General features: G+C 34.2%; 1 protein-coding gene across 1 annotated transcript in view; it reads left to right on the forward strand.

The window, feature by feature from the left end:
* Positions 1-22,429, forward strand: part of LOC142978832 (adipokinetic hormone/corazonin-related peptide receptor variant I-like) — a 116,092-nt gene that overhangs the window by 89,711 nt on the left and 3,952 nt on the right. Inside the window, exon 7 of the mRNA XM_076123422.1 lies at positions 8,084-8,151. Coding sequence (XP_075979537.1) covers positions 8,084-8,151 — 68 coding nt within the window. The remainder of the gene's footprint in view (positions 1-8,083; positions 8,152-22,429) is intronic.

The raw sequence follows: 22,429 nt of genomic DNA on the forward strand, positions 1-22,429 counted from the left end.
TAATTGCTATTTCCTACATATTTTTTACAATCGTTACAGTTATAATTCGCATAATCTTTATATATATAATTCTTCTGTAAGTGTGTATGTCACTGAACTTCTCTTAAACGACTGGACTGATTACGATGAAATTTTTTGTGTGTGTTCAAGGGGATCTGAGAATGGTTTAGATTCAAATTTTTTTCCGCTGGACAATGTTTTTTTTTATTTAATTTTTATGGCAAAACAACGTTTGCTGGGTCAGCTAGTAAGAATATAAAATAGCAAAAGGGTCAACACGAAAATTGCCGATAACTACTTGCACCAGTATTTCTTACGAATACACGAAGATTTCTGTAAGTGGCATGAACTTGTAAGCGCTTTTAAAGTAAAAATGTTCAGCAACTTTTCTTGTAGCAAATGTAATAGTTTTTCAAGTATTTTCAAACACACTCCACGTTTTCAAGTTCAAAAATGTACTGGCATTTTTTCAAGTACTAGTTATTATAAAATCCCTTTTCCGTCAGCTTGAGAGTTTCGGTGAAAGTTGAGGGAAAAAGTCAATTTAAGTTAGTGTGATTTATACTTACGATGTATCATCGTGTTTTTGTGGAAACAGGTTGCTACCCCTCATTTATTATGGAGAAGGGCGGACCTTGGACGTATGTATACTTTATAGGCAATATTAAGGCCTTTTTGTAGAGTTGTTAGCATAAAATTGATGCGATGATAGTCAGATGCGAACAGTCCATAGATGATTGTGTCCAAGGACACATTAATCTATCCTATTAGTTATTAATTAAGTTAAATGGGATGGTTAATCAAGCCTTGTTAAGAACATATAAGTAACTAGCGGGCGCCCGCGACTTCGTTCGGACTTTCCGTTTACGTCCTTTTAGATAAAAGTAAATCCCCCTTTTTACTGCCATTTGGGGAGAATTTCCGAAAATCCTCTCTTAGTGCTCCTCCACACTTCTTAAGGAATCTTCATATCACAGTTCAACTTCCTATCCTCAGTAGTTTCGTAACGGAAGAGTTTTATAAATACGTGTTGATTAAAAAATATGGACAGTAGCTTCATGTGGAGTAATTAATTATTCAAAATTGCTTCTCATTCCGAATACATAGGACGTAGATTGACTACTATGAACGCATTAGAAAAAATAAACAGGAATCTTAGATTTTTGAACCTTGAATACCTTTAATATTTTCATCGAGTGTTTATTTTTTTTGTGTTATAAAGAAATACTTTTACCATTTATAGGTATATATGGAAGAGTATAGGTTAAAAAAAAAATATCGGTATTGACCAATTTTTCATCCAAAAGTAGTAGATAGCGTTTCAATAACTAAGTCGCAAGTGGCTCGTGATAGCCGTACCTAAAGGGAAAATGGCTTAATTATTTAGCAAATTGAATTGCTTTGAGTGGAACCGATTTAAATCGATGTAATTTAAACTAAAATCGATTCGGGTTTATTTGATTTGAATTAATTGAATAGTATTGAGATTAACGGATTAAGGTTCAGTAGAATGTTTGACCCAATGTTATAAATATTTGTGCCGTGCAATTTCGTTCGCTTTAATAGTGATTACTTCGCTCTCAAACAGTGTAGTTTAATCCTTCCTTAATGTAGCTATTATACCAATACTAAATATTATGAAAGCTGACTGTAGGGTTTTACGATTCCTTTCGTTTTGATTTTAATCTCTGAATTCCACTGCCTCCGTGGCGCAGTGGTTTAGGTCGCCACGCCATTACCATTGCGTTGTGAGGTTGGTGGGTTCGTTTCCGGCACGTATCTGTGTGATCCACAAATAATTGTTTCGGGTCTGGTTGTGCTTTGAGTCAGTATTTTTTATGTTTATAAAAGTCCCCGCGGCACAGGAACAATTCTATGTGCGCGAGTAGTCTTTAAAAAAAAAGAATATTTGTAACAGTAATTATCAAAAAGTATATCAATTTAGGTTCTCTAAATTACACGGGAATGTCAATAGTCTCTTTCAATAATAACCCGGAGCTTGGTAATGTCCATATTTGGACTGATAACTCCGTACACCTCTGCTTAAACTTTCTTATATCAAAAGCGTGAAGTAAAAAATAAAATGAACTACAAAATATTCTAAACAATATTATAAAGAAATACTTGTACACAAAAGCTATTTTATTTTAGTATCGGAACACGGAATAACACTCTGAAAGTAGGTAACGCTCCACTTATAACTTGAAGCGTTGTTCGATGACTTCTATTCTGTTTCGCTACACAATTTTCCTTGAACCGTATTATATTAACTCACTGAAAATGTGCGAGAAAATAAATTGCGAGTCAAATGCATTGCTGTATATTTATAATATTATTCATTTCTATACTTTTATAACTTCAGGAGCTCAATTCTCTAATACTATCGACTACCGACAACCGGTTAGCTATCGATATTTTACAAACATCTGTTTAGCGCCTCTACCGGGCTCCGTAAGAACTATTTTGTCAGTAGATTTCAAATGTCAAACTCTCGATATTCGACAGTACCCACTGTAGAGAATTGCGCTACTGTTTGTCTGCCTCCGCAACGTGGGCGGTAGAAGCCGCGCAGAGATCTCGGGTTTGAATCCTGGATCAGTCGAAAAAGTCAGAAAGTCGAGTTATTTTGCTAAGAAATTCTCAAAGATTGCTTGGAGTTAGGAAGCGGTACAGAATCTGATCTCACATGGTCGTGTTGGTTATCCGTCCCACCGCACTATTAGTGTGGAAGAATAGACTTTACCTGTGTAATATGCACAACTTGGACACTTCAAAGCAAAGGCCTGCGCCGTTGGCTCATTTCAATAAATAAATTTGTGAAAAACCAAAATATTGGACCTGGAATCTATTTTCTTCAAAACACGAGCGATACCATAAACTTGTCACAAATATAAATGTAACAACCAGACAAAGAACAATGGCAAGTTTTTACCTAAGTGTTATATGAAGCGTCTACAAATGGGACACGTGCAAAAGTTAGTAATTAATTTAGCCCTTTTTTATGATGAAATTAACTTTTTCGGTAAAAGCCTAGCTTAAATTATTTACAAAATAAACTTTTACTTGAATACGTCCACATCCAGTGGACATAATCTTTTAGTCAGTATTACCACTTACAAAATGTTTCAAAATTATTATTTTGTTTTTAAATATCAAAAAACGATTATTAAGTGAACGTTAAAAACAAATCACATAGGTTTTGCTAAAAAAAAATAACAAATATAATTGATAGGTGTTTTAGTTACATATTTTATTATTAATGTTGTGATTAATAGTCAGGTATTATTAGATGAAAGTGTAATGGCAGCACTAAAAAAAATTTTTTTTTCCTTCCGTTGTTTAGAGTGATGTTGATAATCAATTATTTTCACAATCGATTGATCGATTATGACAAATATATAATATGAAAAGAATAATCCATTTATAATAGCTTATTATTTTAAGCAATTTTATTAGCATATTTGATTTGTTTGCAATAATAATATATAAAATAAAACCTCAAATAGCATTACAGTAATCACTGACGTTATCATTACAGCATCCACAAAAACTTCCTTAATCAAAAATATTTTTAATAGTAAGTCGCAATATAACAGTAGTTTTTTTGGTTTTTAATCTTAATAATATCGTTTAAAAAATAATTAATTGGATTATTTCAATAATCGATTAATTGATGATTGATTATCAGCAGCACTAGTTGTTTACTTTGTTGTGAACTTGTTAGTTAGCTTTGCTTGCTACTGGTGTTAGGATTGCTTTCTTGGTTTATCTTCAGTTTTGACTTGCATTGCCCCCGGACTCAATTCTCTGCCCCTCACGACTACTTGTGCTTTCTCATGGACTATCGACGTTAGTAAAGTAGGTATAGTACCTATCTATTTTTAACATTACTTACCATTTGTTTGCTGCATATACATCAGATTTTTATACAAAATTGTAAAATAATGCATTGTCTTTGCTCTCACGTAATCTAAATCTGTTTTTTAGACATAAATAATGTAGAACAGCAATTTACATAAGTTTTTTCATGATATAACCTCAAAATTTAAAATTGATCATATTTTTTTCTTGTGGCCCTCTCAAACCAAAAATCTTAATGATTCTGTTTAAGTTAAAGAAACTCTATAGTTTTAACATTTTTTCATTCATAGACGCTCCAAAACGATGTCAGGTAAAACTTTGTATGGAGACTTGCCATTGTTCTTTAACTATGCTAAATTTAGACAAGAATAATGTACTCAGCAACTGAAATGTACAAGTGCCTTCCCAATGAACATTAGCTGAGGTCTTAACTCAAAGCAAATATTTAAAGCCCGAGCTACAAAGAGACTGCTAAATCTCAAACAAATGACATTTCACAACAGACTATTGGACAAATGAACACTTCAAACGATACAGCTTGTGGCACTGGGATTTAGAATACCTACTAAAACTATAAATAATTTATTTGTAAAGAAATGTATAGAAACAAAATATATAAATCAATGGAAAGTGGTTAGTTGGAGGCGCCCGTAGCCGGTTACGCTCACCGGTCGGTAAACGATCTGTGGGCTAAGCAAACCTTGGCGCGGTCATCCTATAGATGGGTGACCGCATAGTGGTATTTGATCAGGGCGACTCCGTGCTTCGGAGGGCACGTAAAAAGTCCTTTCGGATGTTATCAATTAAGATAACAGTCGTTAAGCCACGTCAAAGGCCTTCGGGCGGCTTGAACAACTTTGACACTAGGTTGTTCGGGAGGAACATTTTGCCCAGCTGTGGGACAGTAATCAAGCAGACACGTGGATAGAAAAGGCGATTAGAGTTGCTTGCTTATGTAAATTGAAATATTTATTTCGTGTATAAGAAAATCGTTGCCAACCTGCAATGTTAACCTGTATGGTGAGTGATCAACCTAGTATCAAAGTTATGCATAAAGCCCATCAGTAGAATATCCGCACTAAGTTTGCTGAACCCAAAAATTCTTTACCGACCATTAAACGCAATGAAAACCCTTTATGGTAAGGTACATAACAATTATACTGTTGTTAATCCATGGTGCATTTCACGTGCGGTAATATTATTATTTTGAGTCAATGACTTGCAAAAACAAAATATTATACTTTGTACTTTATAGAAGTGCTTGGCAAAATAAATTAAACTCTAAACCTAATTTCCAAAATTAGGTTATTGTAACATAAATAGTCACTGTTCTCCGTAATTCATTGCAGGTCCGCGTGTTCGAAACACAATAGTTTAAGCCGATTTCACCGTATAATTTAGTACCAGCATTTGGCTGCGGTTTCGTTCAGGTAGTTAGATATCAAATGATAAATATCCTTTGTAGTAATCCAGGTTATAAACTATCTGTATGCGAAATTTTTGTGATATCTATTCAGCGGCTTCCGTGTAGAGTTACTGAAAATTTTGCGTTGTATGTTTATTATATAATAGTATTGTTGTGGGAACCAAGCGACTTTTCACTTCCTTAAGGGGTTTTTAGAAGTATAATAAAAATAAATACCATTGGACTACTCACACACAATACACAAAATTTTATATGAAAATCTGACCAGCGCCTCTTGCGGGCGACATAGGAACCAATTTTTCAGTACATTTCAAATGTCAAATTCTCGTTATTAGTTTATACTGACTGTAGACAATCGCGCTACTGGTTTCATAACAAAGACTGCATATCGCATAGTTTGAAACATGTCGTGATGTGAATACAAATTTAGTAATTCTACGAAATTGTTGAATTGCTGTTGTGTTCATTTAAGTACTGTTGAACACATTTGAGTCCGAATATGACATCAACGTGTTTCAAATTTAATTGTTTTAACTTATAAAAGTAATGTGTTAAAAATAGTCAAATTCTCTTTTGTTTATTTGTAAATGATGGCTTTATGAATCAAATCCTAAATAAAGATTAACAAATAATAAAATAATGTCTCCCTTCGAAATTAGCCATGGGTTTTGATTGACGCGTGTTGACGACTTTTCAATATAAATAGAAAATTAATATTATTACGTAACATATTTTAAACATTCGCGTTGCATGTTTAATCAAAGAATGTTATTACATAACATGATTTTATATTCGCTATTCCTTTGAATAGATTACCCAAATTTAATTCGTTTTCATCCTAATGTAGTTAATGAGAAATGCAGTTAATTTAAAAGCTGATGTACAGAGCGAAATATATCCAAAGCGCTAAAAAAATTGATGCTGAAAGAAAAATACTTCAAATATGCGACCGGTACAAAAAATATAAAACAAATGAATAACAAACACGGCATTAGATAATTGGTGTTCGAACAGAGCTTTGTAATAAAATATTTTTTAACGAACGTGCGATGTCGAATTAATGAATGTATTCAATTTTGTATGGAAACTATTTTCGCGGAACTGTGTTGCTAAATCAACGTCGTATTATGTTCTAACAATGAATAAACTAAAAAGTTTTTTTACACTATTTGGTGTAACAAATAGTTTGAGTACAACGAATGGCTTTATTTATTTTTAACATCACTTTTTACAACTTTTTATCGATGCTTCTAATTATAAAAGCTTGTGTTTATGTAGTGTGTATCGATGGGGCGCGTTCCCACTATGTTGTGACGTCAGATAATCGTGTAGTTTTAAGTGTCGTGGCATGTTTAAATGGAGGTGTTCACATATAGAACGACACGACTTACTGTCTACGACATTTTTTGCAGTGACGACAGATTATCGTGACAATGGGGAGGGCAGGATACGACAGTCACTAAACGATAAAATTTTCTGACGACAAACAATCGGTTTAATGGGAAGAGCTAGAGACGACAGTCGTCCAACGATAAATTAATCGTTACGACATAGTGGGAACGCGCCCGTACTTTGGAAACAGTATAAAAACAGTATAAGTACAAAAAAACTAAAGATAACTTAGGCAAAGCCACAGAGGTCTGTGGATCTTTTTGTCTGACTAATTACCGTCGTGTAAGATCTGATTAGTTATACAATATCTTGTCCTTTTCATTCATAAACAGTTTCAAAATTGATTGAAAGTAACAAAACATGGTATTATAAATTGCATCTATAAAAAATACGTTACTGGCATATAGGACCTAATACCTGAACTATAATAATGAATGAATTATACTACAATAAATTACTTTCTAAAGAAAAGGTTAATAAAATCCAAAGAAATTATAGTAAAGTAGAAAAAATGCACTTCTCTAAGCTTGGTTAAAAGCGAGAACCTTTTAGCGTGTCTGTCGCGAACGTGAACACATTTGACAGAGACTGTTGGCACCCATAAACATTGTGACTAGTGCCTTTACTTTGATCTTTTTAAGTAGTTGAGTAATGTTACAGTAAAAGTAGATTTTAAGCTATTTTACACACTCCACGCTCTGTCTTACCCGAAGGTTTAGGCTGATATATAGACTAGAGGCCGCCCGCCACTTTTCGCGTGGAAATTTTCGTTATTCCTTGTTACGTCTCGTTGTTCCGTTATGTAAATCCCGATACCTTAAAAATACGGGATAAAAATTGGCCTATGTGTTATTTTGGGCCTTCAGCTACCTATATACCCATCGTAATCGGTTCAGTAGTATTTAATCTCTACTCACATCACAAACTATCGCATTTATAATATTTGTAGGATATATATATAACCTATCCACGATTAGTGACGTAATATGCCCCAGCCTTTGCATGCGCATTTTATTACATGGGACTTAATTTGTAAATAGTAATACGTAGATGTATTTCATACTCCTCTGCCTCCACCGCCGGGTATAACAGCCTTATATTCTGCACTTGCTGACCCGCGCAACTTCGCTTGCGTCATATAAGATAGAATGGGTCATATTTTTCCCCGTTTTTGTAACATTTTTTACTAGTACTCTGTTCCTGTTGGTCTTAGCGTGATGTTATATAGCCTTCCTCGAAAAATAGGCTATCCAACAGTAAAATATTTTTTCAATTCGCAACAGTAGTTCTTGAGATTAGCGCATTCAAACAAACAAACTCTTCAACTTTATAATATTAGAATAGATTTATGTTTGCCACATCGTATTGTTTGTTATTTAATACTGAAACCTTATTCTTTCGCAGGTAACTCCGGATCCAGTTCAACAAAAAAGAACATGAACTTGGAAAAGCCTCTGATGAAAACTTTGAAGGTAAAGTATTATGTTTTATTATTTAAGGCAGTTTTCACGCCGGCTGTTGTACCAATACGTTCCGCCAAGTAAATAATACAAGCGAGTATTTTAATCTCATTTAAAATGTACGTTTTAGTAGCTCATTCAACTTGGAAACTTTGATTACGATGACTGTTTCTAAAGTTAAAATGGTTCAACCACTGCCGATTAGTAACTGATTTCTTTACCTCCAAAGTCTGTCAATACTTGGCTAGTTATAAGAAGCAATGTGTCAAAATTTGTAGCTCGATTTTTTACTACTATTGACTACCGACAACCGACTAGTTATCGAGAACTGTTGTAGAAAATCTGATTAGCGCCTCTGACGGGCGTCGTATAAACTATTTTAGCAGTACATTTTAAATGTCAAACTTTCGATACTCGACAGTACCGGCTTTAGTGATTCGCGCTATTGATCAGTGCATGAAACCAAAATCTAACAATAATATACGCAATTAATGACTGTGCCCTGTATAACAAGATGTATAGATGTGAATGAATCAAGGGAAAATTGTACAGATCGGACCCAGGGGCGGTCTCTGGTCTCTGCCGACCATTATGTCAAGAAAGCGTAGCTTTATACAATAATATGTATGTATGTTTGTGTAAATAATGAAAAATAACATTACTGCTTATACCTCGGAGTATACAAGCGCAATAAAAAAAAACGTCTGCTATGAAAAGACCTTTATCATTTAGTACTTTGAACATGAAAATCTCATTACGGAACTCTCTGGGGTGTTGGTTATTCGTTCAGTAGATGAGTTTATAATAAATAATACATAATCCGTTGTATTAAAGTTTAATTTTAATTTAGTTTAACAACTTCCCTGTCCAGTGAGTCTTATATGACTCACTGGAGCGTATTGAAATAAGTTCATGAGTCACATGTGACTCATTTCCCTATGCACTTTTGGGCAGATTTTATGATATGAACGCAGCGCTATATTTTTTAAAATGTGTCGTGGACGTGTGGCAAAACCTTTACCCATCAAGGAAATAAATGAAAATTTCGTGATTTTTGGCTGGAAAAACCAAAACAAAAAACATAAAACCAGTGGACGTGGGGCTATCACAAAATGTGTTGTATGGGGACAGGGAAATTGTTAAAATTAATTAGTGTATTTGAGATTATCTTTATTAAAATTTAAAGTTAGCTTACCCGCGCAACTCTGGCTGCGTCACATAAGACTAATTTTCCCCGTTTTCTAACATTTTTTACTTACACCCTGCTCTTTTAGGCCATAGTGTGATGTTTTATAGCCTATAGCTTTCCTCAATAAACAGGCTATCCAACAGTAAAATAATTTTTCAATTCGCACGACTAGTTTCTGAGATAAACATGTTCAAAACAAACTCTACAATGTTACCATCTAATGTATAAAATTCTCGCGTCACAGTTTTCGTTACCGTACTCCTCCGAAACGGCTTGACCGATTCTCATGAAACTTTGTGAGCATATTGAGTAGATCTGAGAATTGGCCAACATCTGTTTTTCAAACCCCTAAATGCCACCATTTAAAAAAAATGGTAAGACAATATAGATTTGTTTAATTATAATATTTTTAAGTTACAAAAATGTATTCAGTAGCCTTCTCACAACATAAATTTTGGGTCATATGTTTATTATATTATGCGACACACATAATGTGCACATTAAACCGGGTTATAATTTCTGTAGATAAAAGGTTGACCACATTAAGGTCATGAAAACACAATAATTTATAACGATACTCACATAAAATTTACATAAACACAGACTACATAATTATTTCATTATTATGCGAGTAATTCTTATAATGTTTACCTCGTATAGTCACGAACATGAATATAAATATACTTCTTCTTATTGTATGGTTACTGGTCAACCTAGTGTCAAATAAAGTTGTTCAAGCCGCCCGAAGGCCTTGACATGGCTTAACGACCGATACCGACTTTTAACGTGCCCTCCGAAGCACAGAGATGACCAGTTGAAATACCACTATGCGGTCACCCATCTATTGAGTGACCGCGCCAAGGATTGCTTAACCCACAGATCGTTTACCGACCGGTGAGCACAACTGGCTATGGGCGCCTTAGATATAAATATACTTAGAAAATAAATATACTTAGAAACGCATATTATTATGCGTATTATCAAGCTTGTTATATACAAACGTATAGGCATAAAATGTATAAAACACATCAACGTTTCACCATATACAGTGTTAGTTTCATGTAATATGGGGCAAGCCTATTGCCGTATACCAAATATAAACTAAGGAATAGAATTATTGAAACCTAGTTTAATATAAAAAAGTAAAGACCAATAGCATTACGTCCAACCCGGGAATAATTCCAAGACCTCATGATCAACAGTTAAATACACTATCGCCTACACCACAGAATTAGTCAATATAAGGTACTTCAAACATGTAAAAGTAACTGGAACTCACATATCTATAGATATAAAAATAAAGGAGGAAAGAAAGAGATGGCGAGATGAGTTGGACTCTCATACTAAAGATTGGCACCAAATAGCTTTAAACAGAGAGATGGAAAGAGGGAAGGGAGGCCTTTGCCCTGCAGTGGGACAATATGGGCTGATAATAATAATAAAGAGCAAAAAAGCTACAGAATTTCGAATCTGTAAAGAATACTACAATAGTACAGTAGAACAATTGGAAAAGAAAAAGACAAGACAACAAGTCTAATGATCTTAATTATCTACATATTATTCGCTATTATGTACATACACGTAGTATTACAATTCTATATGCGGGGCACGTAACTCATCTCCGTATGTAAGAGATGAGGCTTTAATCCACAAAACCAGTCACATATGGGTTCGAGCTCGTTCCAAAACTGTTTAATAATAAAATATATTAATATTATAGATTCGAGAATTTGTCTGTCTGTTACGTTATGACTAAATAGTTGAACCCGTTTTTGTTAAGTTTAAAATTAGTAGATTTAAGAATATTTCTGAAAGACATTTTGTAAGCTAGTGGAATCGCGGGGGTAAGACAGCTATTCAAAATTCACTCAGGCATAATTGATTTGTAGTAATACTATTTTTTTACTGCCTCCGCGGAGCAGTGGTTACGGTCGCCAGGCCGATACCATTGCATCGGGAGGAAGTAAGGTCGATTCTCACACGGAACAATTTTTGTTTGTATCTTTGCTTGAACAACTTTGACACTAATTCGACCACTAACTAAACTAAATTAACGTTAAATAATGCTCTTGGCTGCACAAAACAAACGAAATAATATCTTCACAAACGTGTTTATAATTCTGAACAAATCTGTGTCAGTTCCCGAGCCGCGTCTGTTCTCTGTCCAAATATAATTTGATTCAGTTGACACTTAAAACTACAGTTAAAACTTTTCCTTATAATACCATCTGTTTATAGATGGATTTTCAGGAGTTAACAAATTGAGACTTATTTATGAATCGTGGAGTATTAGTCCAGTCATTATAGTAAGTTCACCTCGGAATTCGAGATACCCAGCTGTAAGTCTGTAAATACTTGTATATTGACACCCTAAAAGTTGTCTCAAAACCTACATATGGTAGGGTGTACGCAACTATAAAATTTCAAGGTCCAAAGTCCCAAAAACCGGTTTTTTGAGCTTTTTTTGTAAATATCTCATTTCCTATGGAATTTTTGCATTCGTATTCATTACCAATATTGTACAGTATAAAATTCTCTACAAATTTTGTTTGAATTTTTTTTTTACGGTGAACCGTTTCCGAGATAGAGGGCGGAGAGCGCGCGGTCACAGGATCATTTCAAGTCAACCGGTGCCTCCGGTCGAAGATGCGCCATATATAGTTGATGAACTATCGATAAATCAATGATTATAATAATAAATAAATTTAACCCATTACTGTCCCACTGCTGAGCAAGGGTCTTCTCCCGTAATGAGGGAGGGGTTAGGCCTTGAGTCCACCACGCTGGCCAAGTGCGGGTTGGGGACTTTGCATGCCCTCAATAAATGTATTTAACTAATTTTATTCAAGCAAGGTTTCCTCACGATGTTTTCCTTCACCGTTGGAGCATGTGACAATTATTTCTAATACACACATAACTTCGAAAAGTCATTGGTGTCATCATTTTCTTCATAATTATATTAAATCTATATCTTTTCAATAATACTGATTTATTTGTTTTTTTTTCATCATGTAAGAAGTTATTAATATTAATTAGGTTAAAATTCAAATATAGTGCCTATATTTTCATGAAAAATTCTGCAATTACATGGGCAGGTAAGTGTTGATAAGTTAATTAATACTGAATAAAAAGTGGATAGGTTATGAAAAAAATGATAAAAAATAATGTAATAGTTAATAGAAATTGTCAAATATTTATTTATCATTGATTTATCGATAGTTCATCAACTATAATATATATGGCGCATCTTCGACCGGAGGCACCGGTTGACTTGAAATGATCCTGTGACCGCGCGCTCTCCCCCCTCTATCTCGAAAACGGTTCACCGTAAAAAAAAAAATTCAGACAAAATTTGTAGAGAATTTTATACTGTACAATATTGGTAATGAATACGAATGCAAAAATTCCATAGGAAATGAGATATTTACAAAAAAAGCTCAAAAAACCGGTTTTTGGGACTTTGGACCTTGAAATTTTATAGTTGCGTACACCCTACCATATGTAGGTTTTGAGACAACTTTTAGGGTGTCAATATACAAGTATTTACAGACTTACAGCTGGGTATCTCGAATTCCGAGATTCTCACCTAATTTAAGCTTAATTGACTGCACTATATACAGGATATTTAAAAAGGATCGTCTTTAAACGATGGTTTAACTCTGATTTTAGCTTTGACAAAAAGTTTCAAATATTTTACAAACTAAGCTTTAGTAAACTCTGATAAAACAACTCATTTTTTTAAGTTTTACCGTGACCTCATTGTGTTTCAGTTTGAGTAAGGAATCTTAAAGCCTCCAAGTACTTCATGTATTGCTTGTATGTATTTAGAAGAATAAAATGATTGTGTGCCACTTTATAAATCTAATATGAAGAGAAAGAGGCAATTATCCTTTTCTTTTGAGAAAAAGCCGATTCCGTAGAAAACCATTTGTTACCTTTTTATCATACTTTCTCGTTGTATGTTTATTATATAACAAAAAACGTAAATTAACGTGAACCCGTATTTATATTATTACTAGTGGCTCGCCCCCCGGCTTCGCCCAGTTTAAACAGTTATTTTAGGGAAAAAAACCTTTGCAACCTTTACATATGAATATACAAACTAAACTCTATAAAACACCGCATTAAAACCGTTGCATAATTGGAAAAATACGTATGTACATATAGACATATGTAGGTACAGACGCGGGCTTTGCTCTAAACTATGTAGCGATTTAAAACCCTGTTTTTATCTGTGATATTAACAATGGCATTCTACATTGCACACACATTTCAAATTTCAATAAACATATGCCTAAATACTTAACCATCATACGCACTCATCCACCCACATACATAAGTCAAATACCAAAAATAACCAAGCACCCATACAAGTCAGTATTCCAGGAAAACAAATTTATTTAAGCGTATCTTCTTTTGGAAAATTCCTTAATGGATGCCTTAGGAACATTTCACTTGTCTTTATTATTCAAGGACTTTTGCTTGATATGTTTATTTTTACTTCTATTCCATGGGTGTGGGATGGTTTTATTTTGATTAGCTTTTGACTATTGGTATGTCTGCTTTGTAAGTGTGTTAAAAACGCATATACTTACTTCTAGTTTCTGCCTGCAATTTGGTCTAAATGGAAATATTTCTCAGGTTTAAAAATAATACTTTTTGTCAGTACAGGTTTCATTTAAATTTCTGTGATAGAGATTTATGCATGAAAGGGTAACGAATATTATGTTTAAGTTCGTCTGTTTAGTTCCCTGCCGAAACCACGGGACCGATTTTCGTGAAATTTGTCACAAAGATAATTAAAAACGTGGCGTGATTTTTTAATAAACTACCTGTCCCGCGAAGCTCCGATCACGTAATTTTTTGCTTTCTTCTCTCCATAAGAACCTTTCCCGTGTCTTTAATACAATTTAACAAAACAATAAGACGGACTGGTTGAGCCATTCTTGAATTATGCGCTTAGCATCTATGTATCCTATGTCCGTCTCCCGGTTCTAAGCTCCCCACCATATTTTAGCTGAACCCATTCAGTCGTTGTTAAGTTATAAGTGGTAACTAAAACCACTTTCTTTAACATCCATATACAGGGTGTCCCATAACTCAACGATAATCCGAGACAGGATGAAAGGCCAAGTCATACCGGTTCTAGGAAAAATAAAAAAAAAATTCCATATCACTTAGTTCAGCAATAATAGACACTTTTCAAAAAAGTTGAAATTCCACACCCTTGGTCGCATTTTCAAGTCCTGTGATCACCAATGTCACAATTTCGCTGTGCTTTTTTGAATTTCGTGATCTTCATTAAATATGCTATTAATCGTAAAACAAATTAATGCACAAAACATTGTTAATTTAATAAAAAAAGTTAAGTTTTAGTGAGTCATGGTTCACAAAAATATCGTTAGTTAACTTTGACGCTTCATATTGAAAAAAAAATGTACTACACTACCCTTGGCAAGTTATTTCAAAAGTTGGCGCATTTAATCAAGATTTCAAAACGGTGCAACACTTGTCACTTTTCTTGCCATTAAAAATGTTATTTTTATTTGAACGACGAGTATCCTCGAAAATGGATCGAACGCAGTGGTACAATTGTATGGCGTCCTCGTTCCCGCGATCTAAATCCAGTAGATATTTTTTACTGGGAATGCGTAAAAGAAAAAGTCTATTCGAAATCAATACAAAATCTATCAAAACTTCGCCAGAAAATTGACACAGCGTCAGAGGTAATAAATGCAAGGAATTTTGCTTGACTGGTGCAAAGGTCTTTTGTAAGGCGTTGCAGAGCCTGTATTCGTGCCAGAGGAAAGCAATTATTTTTAGTAAAGATCTAATTGAGTCAGTCCATAACCAATATTTAATGTAATATACATAATAGGTAATGGTAATAAAAAAAAAGAATGAACGAACCATCGTTCTTATTTATTATTCTCCTTAAACTAAAGTAATTCCGAATTGTTTTCCTCTGGCACGAATACAGGCTCTGCAACGCCTTACAAAAGACCTTTGCACCAGTCAAGCAAAATTCCTTGCATTTATTACCTCTGACGCTGTGTCAATTTTCTGGCGAAGTTTTGATAGATTTTGTATTGATTTCGAATAGACTTTTTCTTTTACGCATTCCCAGTAAAAAATATCTACTGGATTTAGATCGCGGGAACGAGGACGCCATACAATTGTACCACTGCGTTCGATCCATTTTCGAGGATACTCGTCGTTCAAATAAAAATAACATTTTTAATGGCAAGAAAAGTGACAAGTGTTGCACCGTTTTGAAATCTTGATTAAATGCGCCAACTTTTGAAATAACTTGCCAAGGGTAGTGTAGTACATTTTTTTTTCAATATGAAGCGTCAAAGTTAACTAACGATATTTTTGTGAACCATGACTCACTAAAACTTAACTTTTTTTATTAAATTAACAATGTTTTGTGCATTAATTTGTTTTACGATTAATAGCATATTTAATGAAGATCACGAAATTCAAAAAAGCACAGCGAAATTGTGACATTGGTGATCACAGGACTTGAAAATGCGACCAAGGGTGTGGAATTTCAACTTTTTTGAAAAGTGTCTATTATTGCTGAACTAAGTGATATGGAATTTTTTTTTTATTTTTCCTAGAACCGGTATGACTTGGCCTTTCATCCTGTCACGAATTATCGTTGAGTTTTGGGACACCCTGTATATGTAGATGTGTGAAACATTAATTTATTATACAGATTCATTATTCTATAATGAAGCAACGTAGGCGTGCCAATCAACTATTAACATAAATAAACGGAAATCGAATCCGCGATACCCGAAACCATGTAATATAAATAGTCCGAGAGAAACCGCAGTCCGATGCATTATTACGTAAAATATTTGGGGTTTTCATTAATTTTATTCATAATGAGATGCTTATTTTTAATTTACGCTATTTTAATTATAAAATGTCTCTGTCCGTTTGATATGATTTCGTGGTTTTAACTATTTTGATGAAAATTTCAATGGATATTAATAAACAACCGGGAACGAAAATATCACCAATACGATGAATTGCTTTATACTAGCATCGACTCAAAACAAATACGCGTATACGTACGTGAACAAGCTCCCATGAAAGCCTGATGCTCCCATCATGCTTCCAATACACTTGACGTCTTGTTTACTACCACTTTAATATATTGATTTACTTTCTTATGACCTATGTGTGTTCGGTAGAGTTGGTAGCAGCTCCCTACATTATCAATTGTTTATACCTAATAGAAATATTGTTAAAACCATTCGGCGATTAAAAAGAGTGGCCAGGAGTTTTTTGCCAGCTCTTCTCATTGGCCCTACCTTCCGAACTGGTGGTATATTCACTTTCTGTATCATTGACTATCATAAGTGTCAGCATTTGACCTAAATGATTTTGATTCTGCAAGTAAGTGTGTGCGTTAGTTAATGTAGTCGCACACTTCTGCATAATAACATATTGTCGGCCACTCGAAACCGAACACGAGAAACGTAAAAAATAGGCCTTACTAGAACATAGGCCTTATTTGGGTTATCCACCTTGGGTCAAATATTGACACTTATGATAGTTGTTACAATTACTAAATATGTCAACAGCTTGGAAGGAAAGGAGGTAGAGCCTTATGATGATCGGATTAATACTGAATGGAGTTTATACGGTGACAATCCCTTTCCAAAACATTTGCTTTGACCTTAATTTGTACCCTAGACACTATACTGTTCACTTTTCAGACGCAATAAAATTAAAATACTCACCAGTTGTCCCTATTAACACGAAAAACACACTGAAAAATACAGCAGTTGGCCATTAAGCCTTAGGGACCGTCAGTAATATTTATGTACACCTAGATTACTTTGAACCGAAGGACTGCTTCATAAATAATGTTCAGAGATTTACAGCGACTTCCCTCGCGGACCTGTTATTAAAAGAAATATGGATTTATACAATTTATTTTCGGAAATAAAGAATGTTTTGATGTATTTTTTGCTTCTGAATTATTTTATACTAGACGCCACCCGCGACTTCGTCCGCGTATATATCCCGATCCCTCGGAAACTCCGGGATAAAAAGTAGCCTATGTGTTATTTTGGATCTTCAGCTACTTACATACCAACCTTAAATACCAATTGTAATCGATTCAGTAGTATTTCCGTGAAAGAGTAACAAACATCCATACATGGTATACATACATACTCACAAACTTTCGCATTTATAATGTTAGTACGAGTAGGATTTTAAAGAAATTTAGGAATAATAGCATTTTTTGTATTTTTTGCGTGAAACATTTGAAAGAGCGGAAAAATATATGTGGGTGTGAAATATTTTGGTGTACAGTCAAAAGGTTTCAAAGGAAAACTATGCCTAACTATTGTAGCATGAAATAGCGAAAAAATAGTACTCAAATTCTTTTCACTTTTACACATGATTTTTATCGACAGAATAATAGAGTAACAATCATAGAACGCATTATAAATATATAGATTACATAGGGTATGTTATGAATAAAGTAGGCAGAGGTGTGTACAATACTTATATACATTTTGCCATTAACAATGTTAGTCCCATGTGAGAAGGCCAATAGTACTTCGCCTGATCCAGGATTCAAACCCAAGACCTCAAGATCAGCAGCTAGATATACGTGAAATCACGTCACAAAGGTAGTCGTAATATTTTTTTCTTATTTTTTAAAAAGACAACTCCCGCACTAAGAATTGCTCTTGTGCCGCGGCGACTTTTACAAACATACAAGCAACGGACACAAAGCACAACCAGACCGGAACAATTATTTGTGGATCGCACAAATAATTGTCCCGTGTGGTAATCGAACCCACGATCACCCGGTGCAATGGTTGCAGCGTGGTGACCTAAACCACTGCGCCACCGAGGCAGTCAAAATATAAAAAAGGCATAGAAATCATAATCTATAAGTAAATCTAATTATAATTGTAATAAATTAAGTTTTGTTCTGTTTGACATTTGAACGTATTAACTAAATCATTTCTTTTGACAATTACGCTAGAAGCTCTTTTCAAACTTAAGACCAATTTACAAGTCAATCGTGTTTCTGTAGCCGTTATGTTAGAGTGGACGAATAATTAAATTTCAATGTTTCAATATTGAATTATGTGCCATCTATAATGATAATTATAAATTTTAAGCACATTGAGTATGAAAATACCCTTTTATAGGTTAACAACTAAACAATACAAAAACTTCCATACCGTTATTGATAAAATGAGAGCCTCCTTATAAATGTGATTTCATTTAGTTTCTTTTTGTATTTGTTGTTATAGCGAGAACAGAAATATATCATCCGTGAAAGTTTCACCTATATCTATATAACTATATATCTATCACGGTTCATAAGAAACAGCCCCTGACAGGCGCAAAGACATACAGCGTAGTCTCAGTTACAGGGTTTTACACTTTGGGTACGAAACCCTGACAATGAATTTAAAATATATACAATGTAAAATAAACTGTTATATAAAAACACCAAAAACCAATATTATTGAACAAACACAAACTACGACCGGATCAAAGGGACTCAAGTCAATAAATACTGCCACTGAAGCTACGTCGTAGCACCGTAGCACCGTAGCCGCTACGGCTGCTACGCAACTCAAACAATATACCTTTGACTTTGAAACATGCAGGGTTGCAGTTATGAAGTTGTTACTGTAAACTATGTATGTAAGTTGTATGGAGTTATATAAAGTTGTATGTTATGCAATAGAAGAGGATGGAATAGGTTAGGTGTGTTACAAATGGAAAGTCTTTTGTTCTAGTCTGTGACTTAACATTAAGTAGTCTTTTAGACTTAGTTTTGCATAGTTAATCTAGTGTTTTAGATTTAACCTTATAATCAACAAGTTTGTCTGTTTATCCATTTGTGGCCGAACGGCCGTAAGAGAGTTAAAGTGATGGTTGCTTCAAAATTCTTCATAATATATGTACATACTTTAGAAGGTTTTGGAGCAACCTCCTTGAAAAAGTCAGTTTTAAGACTACCAACTAAGGATGCAGTTAACACACAGTTTGATCTAAAACTATTTTTTTTAATGTATATTATTGTGCTAAGGAACGAAAATCATTACTGAAATACAGCCTTAAAAGACGAGTTACATAATAAAACCAACTTCCTTAAACCTCAAAAGCCTTACGAAAACCGATATCCAATACACTTCTGGAAAACCATTCATATTTCAGGAACACGTAACTCAAATACTGGTATAATCTTGATTAAAATCGTTCGAGTATAACTCGATATATTCGAGTGTAAGTTTCAACGTGGGTGGATAGTGGTGAATGAATCCGTACTTTAATTTCAGAGACTTGAATGAAACGTCTAGAACTGTGGCTCTCAAACTTTAGTTACTTTCTGTTTTACTTTTCTGTCTTAACTTTGGTTTTGTGGGTGAAACTAGAAACTTAAATAATTCGACAGCTACACACGCCGTTGTACAATTAAGCCACTAATAAATAAGGTACATAAAGAGCATTTTTTGTTTAATACAAAAGCGTATTAAAAACCGGTCATGTACGAGACGGTCTCGCGCACAGTCTGGCGACAAACGGACAGACACACAGACAGACAGACGGATGACAGACCATAGGGTTTCACCTTTAAGCATTATTTTTTTCATTTTCATGTTCATTATTTGCTTTATAAGTAAAGGTTATTTCACGAAATAAGGAATGGGTGCGGAAAAATTGTATATGAAAAGTTTGGGAGCCAGTGTTAAACAGTGAACGGTAATCCTATACCGATTGCTTTTGCTAAGCCGTTGCGCAATAATGATGTTCAATAGCTGGTATAAAAAAATGTAAGAATAAACGTTTTCCTATTCATATATTCACGTATAGTAGTAGTTATAAATATATATCGGATTTAGACTAAATAAAACTGTTTTATTTAATCTCCAGTAATACATATTATTACTTTGAAATCCTACGTAACATATTATTTTTGCTAATAGCCAGCTTTACACACACACTATCGCACGTTCTTAAGAGCGTACAGGATTACGCGCGGCAAAGCAGCGCGGTCTTCGCTCGCGATTTTCTTCGCGGGCTTGACAGATGAGTGCGGCGCGTGGTCTTTCCTTTCCCCTTGCACATCGTTTATACGTGTGTTTACAGAGTGTGTATTTACAAATCTATACTAATATAATAAAGCTGAAGAGTTTGTTTGTTTGTTTGTTTGAACGCGCTAATCTCAGGAACTACTGGTCCGATTTGAAAAATTCTTTCAGTGTTAGATAGCCCATTTAACGAGGAAGGCTATAGGCTATATAACATCACGCTACGGTCGTTAGGAGCGGAGTTGCAACGAAAAATGTTACAAAAACGGGGAAAATTTTGACCCCATTCTCTTAGGTGACGCAAGCGAAGTTGCGCGGGTCAGCTAGTACTTAAATAAGGCTTAATAATATATACAGAAATACACTTGCTACACTTCATTTTAAAGCTAGTTCAATACACTATAATATAATATTAAATTCACATTGATAAGATCTCGACTGTGACCGCATCATAACATCAAACGAAACACCGAGTTATAATTATTAACTAAATGAGACCACAACTTCGAAACTTTACAATTGAGTGTCATATTTCTTCACTTACCTTAATACTAGCTATGTTCTGTAGTTTCACTTGCATATTCATAAAAATACATATCAATAATTTTTTGCAGTCATTACTACTGAATAGCGAGCATTTTGACATTTAATTTTGGGAAATGTCTTGAAGAAGACTTTGCATAATGGCTGGTGACACTGATCAACTGTCGCAAAATTTGTCAATCTTCAATTACTTACTGTCCATACAGGTACAAAATTACTTTACTGCAACTACTCAGTTATTATACTGTACCTCGTGACTGTCGCTTTCATACATTAGTTCCAGAAATAAGCACATTCAATCCGTATGAGAAAGACTGTCAATCCGGTTGCAGCTACAGCCGGTGGTATTTGTGTCGGAACGTCTATCAAAAATCTAAATAATTACGCTTGAACCTTCATCGAATATTTCCGTGTAACATTAATAACCAAACATAAACACTCTTCAGCTTTATATTATTACTAGCGGACCCGACAGACGTTGTTCTGTCTAAACGTCTTTAATTTGAAAATTTTAAACTTTTTTAATAATCTAAACCATTCTCAGATTCCCTTGAACGCACACAAAAAAAATCATTAAAATCGGTCCAGTCGTTTAAGAGAAGTTCAGTGACATACACACTTACAGAAGAATTATATATATAAGGATAACAATTTGTTACAAAGCCATTAATTTTTCTTGTTCAAACCACCAAAGTTTGAACCTTCGTTAAATATTCGTGAACGTAGAAACTTTATAATTTACTATCTTTTTTGAGTTGCTTCAACCGCACTACAAATTATTTACTAACTTTATCAAAGTTATTTATTCTGCTTGTTCGTAAGTTTTGCTATAAACGCAGTTGATAGCTGTGAGGACATGATTTAGCAGCAATTTTCTTTTTTCTCTCAAATCCTTTACAAAAAGTGACGAAAAATGCACTTTACCATATATTGCTTAGCGCCTCACCGAAAATTACTCTGGTCCTGTGACGCGATTATACTATCGAGTAGGTATTGAGAGTTTGATATTTGAAATGTACTGCAAAAATAGTTCCTACGGCTCCCGTTAAAGCGCTGATTAGATTTTTATACAAATTTTTTGCTAGCTAACCGGTTGTCGACAGTAATAGAAAATTGCACTGCTGGTCGCATTTATGTGAATAAACGCATGTTTGCATCAACTATTGTCTAATATTTTTTTAAAGTTGGAAAGGAAATTTTGTTCCCAAATTTTCCGTCTACCAAAATATCATAGTGTCGGGGCAAAGAACTTTACTTATAATAAATAATAATAATAATAAAATAACTTATGTATTCAAAGGTTAATTATTATTAATGAACCTTTCTTTGTCAGTAGTTGTTGCTCGCCCACGTGCGGTTTGTGCTAAAATGAAGCATAAATTCTTGGCGAGAACTTAAGCTTCTATCATTAAACAACTGAATCAGGCCATTTGCCATGCTGTGAAAGCGTAAAAGACAGATACACAGTTTC

This window comes from Anticarsia gemmatalis, chromosome 15, assembly GCF_050436995.1.
Source record: "Anticarsia gemmatalis isolate Benzon Research Colony breed Stoneville strain chromosome 15, ilAntGemm2 primary, whole genome shotgun sequence".
NCBI lineage: Eukaryota > Metazoa > Arthropoda > Insecta > Lepidoptera > Erebidae > Anticarsia > Anticarsia gemmatalis.